Source organism: Zingiber officinale, chromosome 8A (genome assembly GCF_018446385.1).
Source record: "Zingiber officinale cultivar Zhangliang chromosome 8A, Zo_v1.1, whole genome shotgun sequence".
Lineage (NCBI taxonomy): Eukaryota > Viridiplantae > Streptophyta > Magnoliopsida > Zingiberales > Zingiberaceae > Zingiber > Zingiber officinale.
Window position 1 is genome coordinate 16,632,402 of NC_056000.1, and position 14,175 is coordinate 16,646,576.

The 14,175-nt window shown below is 35.9% G+C and overlaps 1 protein-coding gene across 1 annotated transcript; it reads left to right on the top strand.

Annotated features, from left to right (window-relative positions):
- The first annotated feature begins 8,587 nt into the window (after positions 1-8,587).
- On the top strand, positions 8,588-13,321 carry LOC122012768 (putative disease resistance protein RGA3). Its single transcript, XM_042569415.1, has 4 exons — positions 8,588-12,101; positions 12,190-12,511; positions 12,589-12,813; positions 12,902-13,321. The coding sequence occupies exon 1, from the start codon at positions 8,668-8,670 to the stop codon at positions 12,094-12,096; it is 3,429 nt and encodes a 1,142-aa protein (XP_042425349.1). The 5' UTR covers positions 8,588-8,667; the 3' UTR covers positions 12,097-12,101; positions 12,190-12,511; positions 12,589-12,813; positions 12,902-13,321.
- The last annotated feature ends 854 nt before the right edge of the window (positions 13,322-14,175 follow it).

Consider the following 14,175-nt stretch of genomic DNA (forward strand, 5'->3'; position numbering starts at 1 on the left):
AATTCTCGATTTACGCCCAACAAATACAACATATGTTTTCCCCTGCATTTTAAAGAACATTCAAAATCTTATATAAACAAAATATTATAACTTAAATCAAATGATTTACCATAGATTGTCAGTCGAAGTTTTGCAAGTTTCCTGTAAATGGTAGAACCAAAAGAATATAAGTTATCACTAGTTTCTTATACAAGGAATATTTCAACTGTTTTAGATAACTCTTCAATTCTCTAATTTTCAATATGGTAATAAATAAATAAAATGAATTATATTATTCAAACATCTTAAATTTTCAAGCATTGTGAGGTCAGTGGAACATAAAACCTTAGCATATAAATTAAGGCATCTACTGAATAGGTCAATTTCCTTGAAAAAACCTTCCCAGATTAAATAACAACTACTCTGAAAAGTCCCAATACAAGCTACTTTTCCAAAGTTTGCAGCAGCTAGCAAGAGTCAAACATGAGAATCCAAAATTCAGCACTGCACTGCTCAATCAAGTAACACAGAAGATCACCATACTCACCTTAGAATCTAACCAATCTAACTTATTTGCTAGTCGTAACTCCAAATAAAGAAGGCCATAAATTGTTTGAAGGCTTTCATTTGTATGCAGCCAGTATGAAAAAAATTATGAATAGTATAGATGACACAAGATGGGCAGCAACCCTACAGAAACGTGCAAGAGCAATTCATCATAACCAATGTGATTAAATCACCATAACCAATGTGATTAAATCAGATAATACTTTAAGCCCTAAGATGGGAAGAGAGGAAAACTATGAACAAGCTGTTGGTCCCTTTGGAGGCCGGCAAGAGGGGAGGGGTGAATTGCCCTACAAAATTAAACTCGAACCTTTCTCGGATTTCAACTATATAACATAAACACTTGTAATAAAAAGTAGAGACTAAGTAAAGAAATCATACACCAGAGATTTACTTGGTTTGCAATCAGAGGATTGCTAATCCAAGGAAAGTAAGAATTGATTGCACTATGATCTCCTCTAGGCGGAGAAGCCTCTTTACAACGTTGACATCACAAATGAAAAGAACACAACTGAAAGCACAGAAAGAATTGATTACAAGTGAGTTAAACTGAATGTGCAGACCAGTACTATATTTATAGTACTGGTTCGGGCGCCTGGAAGGAGTTCTGGGCGCCCTGGAGGGGATAAAATTCTATCCCCAACGATCAGATCGCGTTTGACGCGATCCTGGTCAAAAGTCAGCTTCGGGCGCCCGGACCCCTTAAGTCAACTTTGTTGACTTTTTGTGGTCCGATTCTACTACTCCGGTTTAGCTCGTTTCGGTCCAGGTTTGTTCGCTCCGGCTCCGTTAGCTTGGGTGATCTCGGCCTTCCGGAATAGGGCTCACCCGAACCCATGTTCCGGCCTTCTCCTCGAGCAGCCTTCCTTCCCGGTTTCTCGTCCCTCGAGCGCCGCGCACGCTCTTCTCGTCCACCGGTGTACTCTTCCGCGGACACCTCATCCCTCAGACGCACCGAGCCCGTCGGCTCTCTCCCGTGCCGTCCTTCTCGCTAGCCGCGTCTTCCGCTAGACTTCGTGTGTTCCTAAGCTCCTGCACACTTAGACACAAGGGTTAAACAAACGCAGGACCTAACTTAGCTTGTTTGATCACATCAAAACACCTTGGGGTTCCAACAATCTCCCCCTTTTTGATGTGAGCAACCCAAGTTAAGTTAGGGTAACCATATGCAATAAAAACGATTTATTTTCCAATAAGTCCAAATATTTTTCAATTGAAAAATTATAGTATCTCCCCCTAGACTAAACATACTTCTCCCCCTTTGATCACATAAAAATTGGGGCGATAAACAAGTCTAAGGTAAAATTAAACACTTTAAATTTAAGTCAATTTAAGTCAATTTTAAGAAAAAATGATAAGGCAAAATTATCATAAAAAAATTTCTAAGTTAACTTTAAAAAAATCCTAAGTCAATTTTAAGAAAAATTATAAGGCAATATAAAAAAATTCTAAGTTAACTTAAAAAAAAATTCTAAGTCAATTTTAAGAAAAATTATTAGGCAATAAAAAAAATTCTAAGATAACTCAAAAAAGTTCTAAGTCAATTTTCATAAAAATTTCTAAGATAGTTAATATTAATTTCTAAGGCAATGTTTCAGAAAAAATGTCTAAGACAATATTCATAGAAAAATTCCTAAGTTAAAAAATATCCAAGTCAATAATTTTCAGAAATTTTTTAAGTCAATTAAAAAAAATTTATTTTCCAAATTTTTTTTTTAATTTATAAATTAATTTTAAATATTTTCTAACACAATTGAATAACTCTTTTAAAGCATTAGGTAAATTAAGTTAATGTTTTTTCAGTTAGTCAATTAAACTTTTCATTTCGATACTTGGCTTCCAGGTCGTGGCGAGACACTAGGCCTTCTTGGTTATTGGAGCAACAACCACTTCCTTAGAAAAAGCCTCATAATGAAATTAGTTGTTTAATTTCCTTGCTGAAAATGCTAAGTCTAATTTTAGATTAAACAGGTTTTTGGAACCCAGTAGAGATTCCTACCTACAGGGTTAACCATGTATTTCCTAGGTACATAGATTTTTGATATATTTCTAATTTGACTTTGATGAAATCTATAATACCAATTTAAACCTCTATAATTGCTAAAAGTAGAAATATTTGAACTTTTATATTTTTTCAATCTTTCTATTTCTTCTTTTAGTTTTTCATTTTCAATTTATCAAAATCCTCTATAAGACATGATTTTGCTAAAATTCTTTTTGTTTCCAAAATTTCATTTTTTAATTTGATATTTTCATTTTCTAATTTATACATGGATTTCGTCATTGCCTTAATGCCAGAATAAAGTTGATCAGGGGGTAAGAGGCATACCTCACTTACCATATTGGACTTGAAGCCTGAATCTCCCCCTGCTTCACTGCTTTCATCCGAGGTCGCTCCCCCTTCATCGATGCTAGGTTCTGATATACTTTGTCTATCGTAGCTTGCTATTAGTGCTAGTCCGGCATATTCTTGAGCTTCTGATTCGGATGAAGAAGTGTCGTCCCAAGTTGCTTTTAGGTTGTGTTTCTTGGGAGACTTCCTTTTGGCCTTCTTGAGTTCTGGGCAGTCTTCTCTTAGGTGTCCCTCCTTCTGACACTGGTAGCACCACACCTTTCTTCCACCTTTTTGATTCCTTTTATTCTGCATTTTAAATTTATTAGATCTAAAAAACTTTTTAAAATTTCTTACCATGTATGCTTCTTGATCGTCTTCGGAGTCTGACTCGAGTTCATCCTTCTGGGTTACGTTCAGCGCCATAGTCTGGGTTGTATCCTTTGTCGTTCCTGCATACCTGGTTTCATGCAATTCAAGAGTAGAAAACAACTCTTCTAAAGTGCTTACCTCCAGGTCTTTTGAGATGTAGTAGGCATCGACGATTGATGTCCATTCCGGAGTTCTTGGAAACGCGTTAAGCGCGTAGCGTATAGTGTCCCGATTTGTTATCGTTTCACCGAGGTTCTCGAGACCAGTAACTAGTTCTTTTACCTTTGCGTGTAAACTAGCTACTTTCTCACCTTTCTCCAGACGGATGTTCATCAGTTTGTTGCGGAGGATGTCCCTTCTAGCGAGCTTTGCTTCGGACGTGCCTTCGTGGAGTTCCAAGAATTTCTCCCAAAGTTCTTTAGCAGATAAATAGTTTCCGATGCGGTTGACCTCTTGAGGCGGTAACACGCTCAGCAGGTGATGTTCTGCTACCGACTCATTCTGCTCCTTCTTTGTCCAATCGCTCTCTTCTTTTTCTTTTCCATCTTTATCTATTGGAGCTACAAAATCATATTTCATAATAAATCGAATTTCAAAATATGTTTTTAGGAATACCTCCATACGACGCTTCCAGTCTGCGAAGTTCCCCTCGAATTTTGGTGGGACGATGCTTGGTCCGGCCATCTTGTTGCTTCGATCGGCGGTTAGTCCTCCTGAAGCGCCTTGCTCTGATACCACTTGTTGGTCCCTTTGGAGGCCGGCAAGAGGGGAGGGGTGAATTGCCCTACAAAATTAAACTCGAACCTTTCTCGGATTTCAACTATATAACATAAACACTTGTAATAAAAAGTAGAGACTAAGTAAAGAAATCATACACCAGAGATTTACTTGGTTTGCAATCAGAGGATTGCTAATCCAAGGAAAGTAAGCGCACTATGATCTCCTCTAGGCGGAGAAGCCTCTTTACAACGTTGACAGCACAAATGAAAAGAACACAACTGAAAGCACAGAAAGAATTGATTACAAGTGAGTTAAATAATCTGTCCGGGCGCCTGGAAGGAGTTCCGGGCGCCCTGGAGAGGATAAAATTCTATCCCCAACGATCGATCGCGTTTGACGTGATCCTGGTCAAAAGTCAGCTTCGGGAGCCCGGACCCCTTAAGTCAACTTTGTTGACTTTTTGTGGTCCGATTCTACTACTCCGGTTTAGCTCGTTTCGGTCCGGGTCTGTTCGCTCCGGCTCCGTTAGCTTGGGTGATCTCGGCCTTCCAGAATAGGGCTCACCCGAACCTATGTTCCGGCCTTCTCCTCGAGCAGCCTTCCTTCCCGGTTTCTCATCCCTCGAGCGCCGCGCACGCTCTTCTCGTCCACCGGTGTACTCTTCCGCGGACACCTCGTCCCTCAGACGCACCGAGCCCGTCGGCTCTCTCCCGTGCCGTCCTTCTCGCTAGTCGCGTCTTCTGCTCGACTTCCTGTGTTCCTAAGCTCCTGCACACTTAGACACAAGGGTTAAACAAACACAGGACCTAACTTAGCTTGTTTGATCACATCAAAACACCTTGGGGTTCCAACACAAGCATTCTCACAGAGAGGGGCTGCAGCGAGAGGTCGGTAGCGAGAACAAAGGCTTCGTGGCGTGAGGTCGGCAGCGAGAACAATGGCGTAGAGAGATGGTGAGGGGCGCGAGGATGTGCCTAGATTTGGCGGAACAACAGTGCAGGGGCAAGGACAGCTTCTCGTCGAAGGTTAGTCGAGAGAGATCTGGAAGCTTCGGCGGAACCACAGCGCAAATCCAGCGTTGCGACGGCGAGGGGCAGGGAAAGCGAGATGGCGGCGAAGAAGGATCTGGAAGCTTCGGCGGAACCACAGCGCAGATCCAGCAGAATCAGGCGAGGGGCAAGGACAGCTTCGCCACAGCGCAGAGATGGCGAGAGGAACAATGAAGGAGAAACTTTGCTGGCCAAGCTGTGCTACCCTAGCTTCGTTGCGAAGCTTCCCCGTCGAGGGAAGAGGACACCGCATAGTGAGGGAAAGCTTCGCTGTGAGAGGATGCGGCGAGCATCGGGGCGAGAATGCAGAGCACAGAGAGCGTCGCTGTGAGAGTTTGCTGAGCACAGAGAAGTTGTCGCGGCGAGGACGGCGTGCCCTAGCTTCACGCGTTATGTGAAAAAGCAAAAGCCAACTAAAAGTCAAATAAAAGAAAAAAATGAAGTCACGTAAAAGCTAAATAAAAGAAGCAAATAAGTCACGTCGCAAAGCTAGCTTTGCAGTCGCGGACAAGCGCGTAAACGAAGTCGCGCAGGATAACGCCCTTGTATATATATATATATATATATAAAGAACTATACAATATTTTATTTTTTTATTTTCTAGCATTTAATTATTTTTTGAAAAAATAATTTGAAATGAGGTAAGGCTGAATGGACCTTACTTACCGTACAATAAAAAAAATGTTATATTGAATAGACTAACATATTCATAAAATTGTTCATGTCAAACAAAAAAATTCATATGAAAGCAACCGAAAGAGACAGTTGACTAAATACACTTTTTCATTAATTCATATCCTGATTAGTCCCAATCAATCATAGTTGGATTTATTAGTAGACTTTTAATTTTTATCTTAAAAATATATTTGAATTAATTAATTACAACATGAACACTTTTTAATATTATCCTATTGATCAATGATACATTACATTAAATATAACATCCTACCTAATCGTGTAATAGAAAATGACCCCAAAAAAAAGTCTTAATTAATTTGACAATATATACAAGTCAACTTCAATCAAAGTAATTCTATCTTAATTATTAAATTATTTTTTGATTATCTTTGCTGAGCTCTTCATGTGGAATCCATGCTTAGATCTAATTTAATTATTTTCTTTTAAAAAAAAAAGACCGTGAGTTTACTAAACAGAATAGAAATAGATAATGAAGAAAAACTTATTTTAGCAATAAATGTTTTAAAATGCTCTTTCTAATTTTATTATTTTTTATAATATTGTTACCAAATTTTATACATGATTATTATTATACTCTTACTTTAATAATGTTAGCAATTTACTTAACGGTATAAGGCAATAATTAATAAAATAAAATTATAAAAATTATAATAATACTTGTAAGAATATAAAGATAAATAATATTACTGAAATTCACTGCGATATAATTTGATTCAGTAAAAAATAAAATAATAATAATAATAATAATAATAATAATAATAATAATAATAATAATAATAAGGAGGAGGAGGAGGAGGAGGTTATTTTAACAAAGTACTACGAGTAAATATTTATTTTTTAAAAAATAATTTAGAATAAAATCAAAATTTTCTATATAATAAAACTCTTTATTTGAAGTCCCAAATGTTATAATTTTCACCAAAATTATTACAATTTGTTACAGTTTTTTTTAAAACTTTCTTATAAATGCTATTCGAGATAGAAAATGTCAAAAAAGAAAAAAAATTGAATATCTGAAAATATTTATTATATATTCAATTGTCAATATGACTTTCAACCATCAAAATATAAATAAATTTATCTAAAAGCATATTAAAGAATGGCTTAAATACGCCAAAAAAAAAAAAAAAACTTTGAAGTCATTTTTTTTTATTAATATTTACACTGTCATTTTTTAATTGACAACTACTATTATTATTTATGAATGTACTAAAATGCTTTGTCTTCTAGCACTGTTTTTTAAATGTCCTAAAGATTTTATTAATGTGGAAATTGTTAAGAAAATAACTTCTCAATAATCATTGGATATGAATATGTTATTTTAATAAGCTTGGTAATCAAGGATGGATCCAAGGGGAGCGGCATCGGCGATCGTCCCTTTTACCGACGGTGCAATCCATAGTATTATGGAGTTTCACTAATGAAGATGGAGGATATCGTCCCTTGTTCTGTGTAAAAATTAGCTGCGCTCAATTCAGATCGTAATCATCCCTCCATGCTTAAATTCTTAGATCTGCCACTATTGGGAACATGATTAAAGTTTGGTGTGCATTTGTGTATATAATTATTATGACCAAAATAATTAACATATATTAATAATGATATGATCTTATTTATTTTAAACTTAAGTCTGTTCTCAGGATATAGTGTGTTGGTTACTATATATCAGATTTATAGAAATGAGCAAATGTCAATTCTTGATAAATCCGACGAAAATATCTTCCTATGTGGTTGTGGAGTTGAGGATAGGAAGAATAATCGAGTGGAAATGTTTCCAAGAACAGAAAGCTCCAATCGAGTGAAATTGAATTCAAAAGTAGAAGATTTAGATCAAGAGAATTTTTATGGTACTCAAGTGCAAGTGACTTATATAGAGAAAGAACCTAAATACCTAATGGAATGGAAGGAAAATGGTTTGGATTAAAGGGGTGAATGAAATTTTGTTAGAGTAAGTTTGTGATAGATAGCTTACAAATCACATCACTTGGGTCAATACCTTTAGAGGTTGGGAACCTCGAATTCTATTGTCTTATTTAAATGAGTTATTAGGGAGAACCATTGAATGCATCATAGGCTATAGGGTTAATTTATGGTAGGTGCATAAATTGATCGTGTAATTTTTCTTTCTTTACATAATTTATGAACAACATGTGGACAACATGTGGGTAACGTCTAAGATGAATATAATTATCTTTAACTACAATAGACTATATAGAATAGCAACGAAATTCCGAACTATATTAAATATTTTAATTAGTATTTTTTTTTCATATTTGTACTTTTATTATATTTTGTTCACTTTATTCACCATGCATGGGCACTTGCTGATATTTAAGTTATGTTGCTAGGAAGAAAAATACTTTGAAATTTTATTTTATTATCACAATTCCTCTTTTTATTTAATAAGTTAGTAAATTAAGTAATTTTTTTATAAAAAAAGGTAAAAAAAAGATTTATTTCTTAAATAGGAGCAATAAAATGAAAATCCTAAAAAACTTCTCGACATGATCAATATTTTTTTTTAAAAAAAAACAGCTATTATGAGTTGGAAGTACTTAAAAAAATATCCATTAATCATTGAGGTTTATGTCAATGATTGAATTAGTCAACGCCAACCTAACATTGGCATATTCGTACTTTTAAAATTTGTAATTTGCATGTGAAAATATAATTAGATAGAGGAAACTAACATGAAAGTTCCATATTATTTAAAAAAATATATATATAATTTATAAAAAAAAGATCAACAACTACGTATAGGTAAAGCCTCCCCTCCCAGCTAAATCTTAAACTCTCCGTCACTAATTGTAACTATATTATTTCTTTTAAATATATTCAAGTGAACTCCCTATATATGCTCATCAAAGCATCACTTTTCTCCATGCGAAAATATCAAACCCACAACTTGTGAGCCCTTTCCTCTCTTCTCCTATCAACAATCTACCAACAATGGCAATGATTTTAGATTTCTATGTCTCGAGAGTCATAAAAGTCACAGCAGACATGGTGGAGGCAGAGATATTCAAGGTGCTCGGCGTTGACAAGGAGATCAAAACTCTTCAAGGAAGGCTAAGGACAATCAATGGTTATCTCCATCAGGCAGAAAGAAAGAGACAGGGAAATGATGAAATTGATATATGGGTGAGGAAGTTAAAAGATATTATGTATGATGCTGATGATATTATTGATCTATGTATGATCGAAGGAGGGAAAGTATTAAGGGCTCAAGCCTCATCAGGGTCATCAACTGTAAGCATCCCTTCCAGTTATCTCTTTTCATGCTTTCGCTGTCTTAGATATCGTCATGAAGTTGCCAATCAAATTATTGCATTGAATGGTAGATTGGAAGCTCTGAAAAATGATTCTTTCATAAAAAATAACTTAGATCAGACAGTGAAAGAACCTGTTGAAAATACTCACAGAGTATTTGGACGGGAAACATCTCACCTACAAGTAGAAGGAGATATTATTGGGTCACAAATTGAAAATGCTACTGATAAGTTAATTAATTTGATACTCGAGAATAACCCAAAAAAAACTCGTGTTTTTGGAGTTGTGGGGACTGGGGGAATTGGAAAGAGCACTCTAGCAAGCAAAATATTTGAGGATGAAAGGATCAAAGAGAACTTTCCCAATAGAAAATGGTTATATGTTTCTAAGAACTACATTGAAACTGATTTATTAAAGAAGTTGATTAGATTTGAGGAAGGAAGTGAAACCAAAGGAGAAACCTTTGAAGGCAAAAGTAAAGCAGAATTAGAGGATAAACTTGTGACGGTTCTCACAAAGAATACTTTCATTGTATTAGATGATGTATGGAATGCAACTGTATGGATAGATATCTTGAGAAAACCTATAGTTAAAGGTGCAAGTAGCTGTACGATCTTAGTTACCTCTAGAAAAGAAAAAGTTGTAACGCTAATGAAACCCACACATATCCACCCGGTCGAAAAAATGAATGAAGAAAGCGGTTGGAATTTGCTTAAACATTTGGTGTTTGAAGGCGGAGAGGAAGAAGATGAGATTTCAAATTTGGAAGAAATAGGGATTAAACTTGTTAAGAAATGTGATGGATTGCCTCTTGCAATTAAAGCTATTGGAGGAGTTTTATACCAACAAAATAAAGCAAAATGGGAGGAGGTTCTTGAAAGCGATGCATGGAAGATGGATCAAATTGAAGAAGAATTAAGGCCTTTATACTTGAGTTATGAAGACTTACCATCTACACTAAAACAATGTTTCCTCTATTGCTCTTTGTACCATCAAAAAGACATGTATTATAAGGAGATTGTTCAGTTTTGGGTAGCTGAAGGTCTTATTATGGATGAGCAAGAGAAGTCGAGGAATGATCTTCCAACTGAAAAACAAAAAACGATGGAAGATATAGGGGAGGAGATCTATAGGGAGTTAATATGGAGGAATCTCTTGGAAGCTGATGCACTTGTAGATGCGTCCAAGGATTACTTTTCTATGCATGATCACTTCCGATCTCTCGGTGCACATTTAATGAGAGAGGAAGGGATTTTATATCGACATGGTAGAGAGTTCAAAACAGATGATAATATAAAGATTCGCCGTTTGTCAATCTCTAATATGGGACCCAAGCTAGTGTTACCCTCTCAGATTCTAAAACAAGGTTGTTTGAGAACTTTAATTCTCATGGACTCCTCTAAAACTAAGACTATTGAAGATAGTCTACTGCAAGCATTATCATGCTTGCGAGTTTTGGATCTCACTAGCACATCCATTGAAAAAATTCCGGATTGCATTGGGGATTTGTTGCATTTAAGATATTTAGATCTTGATGGGACAAATATTCGTGAGATTCCAGCGACTATTGGGAATCTTGTAAATCTTCAGACTCTAAATATCTCCGAGTGTCAGTACTTGGAAAGGCTTCCCAAGTCCATCACTATGTTGCATAATCTAAGATGTCTTGAGATGAGAAATACTCCACTGCTGACTTATGTGCCCAAGGGAATTGGAAAACTGGGAAATTTCTATAATCTTCAGGGATTTCTGGTGGGGCAGAATGACTCGATCTCTGAAGAAGGCTGTGACTTGGAAGAGCTGAAAAATCTCTCCAAATTGAGAGGCATAAGCATTTTCAGGCTTGAGAGGGCAGAAAGAGGAGCCTCTGCACTTGCAGACAAACCTTTCCTTAAGCAGCTAACGCTTGGATGGATGCAGCCAGATGAAGATGATGCAGATGAGGAGGAAGAATCAGAAGGTGCTAATGAAGTAGGCGCCGACGAAGAGGCTGATAATGACGGCAATGATGATAAAGATGCAGGCAATGAGAAAGGGGATGACAACGATGATGGCTCAAAACAAGAAAATGAAAATGAGGAAGCAGAAGAAGCAGGCAACGAAACAGAAGATGAAACTGAGGAGGACGAGGCGGAGGAAGAAGAAAAAGGATGGAGCGATGAGCAAATTAGCAAAGCCGAGAGGATATGCAATGAAATGTCTCAGCCTTCATCAAGCATAGAAGACCTTTTCTTCTATGAGTATCCCGGACGACAGCTCCCGAGCTGGATGATATCCTCTTCCCTGGCTGAATCTTTTCCAAACTTGGCATATTTGCAGCTCCTTGGTTTGCCATGTTGCACAGAGCTCCCTCCCTTTGGCACACTGCCCCAGCTGAAGTACCTCAGAATTGAACAGGCAAGCGCAATAACCGCCATCGGTTCTCAATTCCTCGGCTCAAGAAGTTCTGTGTTTCCCAAACTTGAATTGCTCAGATTCGTAGGCATGCCTAAATGGGAGGAATGGACGTTAGATGGAGTAGAGGAGTTAACTGGTCATGGAACACCACTTGCAGTGAAGTTGTTTCCAAGTCTCAGGGATTGTATTCTCATAGACTGTCCAAAGCTAAGGGCTCTTCCTGCAGATCTCTACCGCGCCACCAACTTCAGTGAATTGTGCCTGCGCCAAACGTATGAGCTAGGAGAAATAATCAATCTCCCCATGGCGAACAAGCTCGAGGTGACAAATGCTAGTGGGTTGAAGAAGATATCCAACATCTCCTCAGTAAGATATCTTGAGGTTGATAATTGTCCCAACTTGGAGTGCGTGGAAAATATTGGCAAGCTGCAGCATTTGGTGTTGATATGTTCAGAGGAAATGGAACAGCTCCCGCAGTGGTTATCGGTCTTGATCGAGCAGCACAACAACACATCAAGCACTCACAGGAGTCTCAGAAAATTCGAGATGCAATGCAGCCTGCAACTACTGAAGACCTGTCTTGAGGGCAACGAGAATTGGGACATCATCAAGCAAATTCCTATTGTCAAAGTCACAACATATTCTGAAAAAGAATATATACGCTATACCAAGGATCCCTACATGTATGATCCGCACGTTCCTGCTAATTGAGAAAGGTGATTCTTCTCTCTGCTAAGTCAGTCACTTTTCTTCCTTTCCTTATAACCTCAAGTTTTGCCAATGACCCTCTGCTTGTTTTTACAGGTTTGTATCAGTAAAAGTATCAGTTTGTGTTTAACTGTATTGGCGAATAATGCTGTTTCAGCGCAAGGTGTGATTTCTATAGTGCTGTTTGTATTTGCTTTCTTCTGCATTTGGTTGCAAGACTGTTTGTTCAGAATAGCCGCTCTTCCCTTGGTGTTGTTCAAGAGAAGAAAAGAAAATTTTGTGATTTATACTTTAGTTTGAAGTACTTTTTGCAAAGTCCATCAGTCTAGTCACGTCTATCCCTGTTAGTATCGTCATCATCTTCAGTGAGCTTAGTATGAAGTATGTTGTACAATTGAAGCAGTTCATCTCACCCCATGTAAGTCGCTTCCTTCTCAAAATCGTATGCATAGACCATATTATTCCTGCAATGACCGTCTTCTTTTCTTCTGTCAGGTTCATATCAAGTGTGTTTGCGTCTTCCATGTTGGTAAATAAATGCTATTAGGTGCGAGTATTTTCCATGTTGATCATTTCTACCATACACTTTGTATTTGTTTCCTTGCATTTGATCTAGTGTTGGTGTGATGAGAAGCCATTTCTTTCTAAACATATTGCTTTAAAAAGTACCCGTGCAGTCTCATTAACATAGTGGAGTTAACAACTACTAAAATTCGTCTTGTAAGTCACTTCTCCCTTAAGTCATCATCTATAATCAAATAGCTTTTGCACTGATAATTTCTCCTTCTTTCTTTTTTTTTTTTTACAGGATCCGTGTATGTCTTTTGTTTTTATTTATTTGTTGTCGTCGTTGTATTTTATTTATCAGTGACTAAGGCTATTCAGCTAGATGTAATGGATTTAGTATTCGTTCAACATGTCCTTTCGTACATTGTATACGTTTCTTAGCCATCGCTTAGGTTGAGGAATCCATTGTGTTGGTTTAACAAATCAACTGCACGCCGTCGTCTAAGAGATTTATCGAAATAGACGAAGCAACTGATGGAAGATCTGCAATTACAAGATCAGACAGAGACACCCCATGAAAGAAGCCCAGTGCAGAAATAGTCGAGAGGGAAAGATGATCCTGGTCATCATGTGCTCACTTGAAAAACAGTAACGAATATGAAGGTCTCAACTCTCAGTTATCCGTGTTTCGAACCACAAACAGTTTGTTTGTTGCATGATCTCAACTAGCATTTATTCAGATTCATCATTTATATTTCATTTGTTCTTCTAGACCTAGTATAAGAGACAATTGCCAAATGTGTTTTTTTTTTAAAAAAAAAAATTAGTCTTTTATGGGATTTAAGAGAGTAATAGACTACTCAAATTCAAAATTAAAATGTTTTAAAAAAATTTTAGTGGCTTTAGTCAACCAAAATTCAAAATAAAAAACACTAAATTATAAGGTAAATACAATTTTTTTTATCAAATTAGTTTTGACATGAAAATTGAAAGAAAAATATGTATTTTTTATTTTATTGTTTTGTACCAATTAGTATTATCTATTTTATTATTGGTTTAAATTGAACATATATAGTGTTTGGATCAATTTGGATACTTTATGGATGCGTTTGGTTCAATCTATCAGGTATAACTTTGGTTATAACCAAGATTATGGGAAATAAAACATAACCAAATGTTGTTTGGTTCAACTTAGGTAATGCAACAAAAACTTGTTTGTAGGTTTTAATGAATAACCTAATTTAATATTTTAATATATTACCCTCACTTACAAAACCAATTATACATAATAATAATAATAATAATAATAATAATAATAATTTATTTTTTTTCTTTTTACATTTTTTATTTTAAAGTTTTTTTTGTTTTTTAAAATTTTTTTATGTTTTTTTACAATTTTTTTCTATTTTTTAACTTTTTTTATTTTTTTATTTTTTTTTAAATTTGTTTACTTTTTCTATTTTTTAAAATATTTTTTATGTTTTTTTTATTTTTCCCCCACTTTTTATTATTTTTTTAATTTTTTATGTTTTTTCTATTTTTTTTTTTTATGTTTTTAAATTTTTTATTATTTTA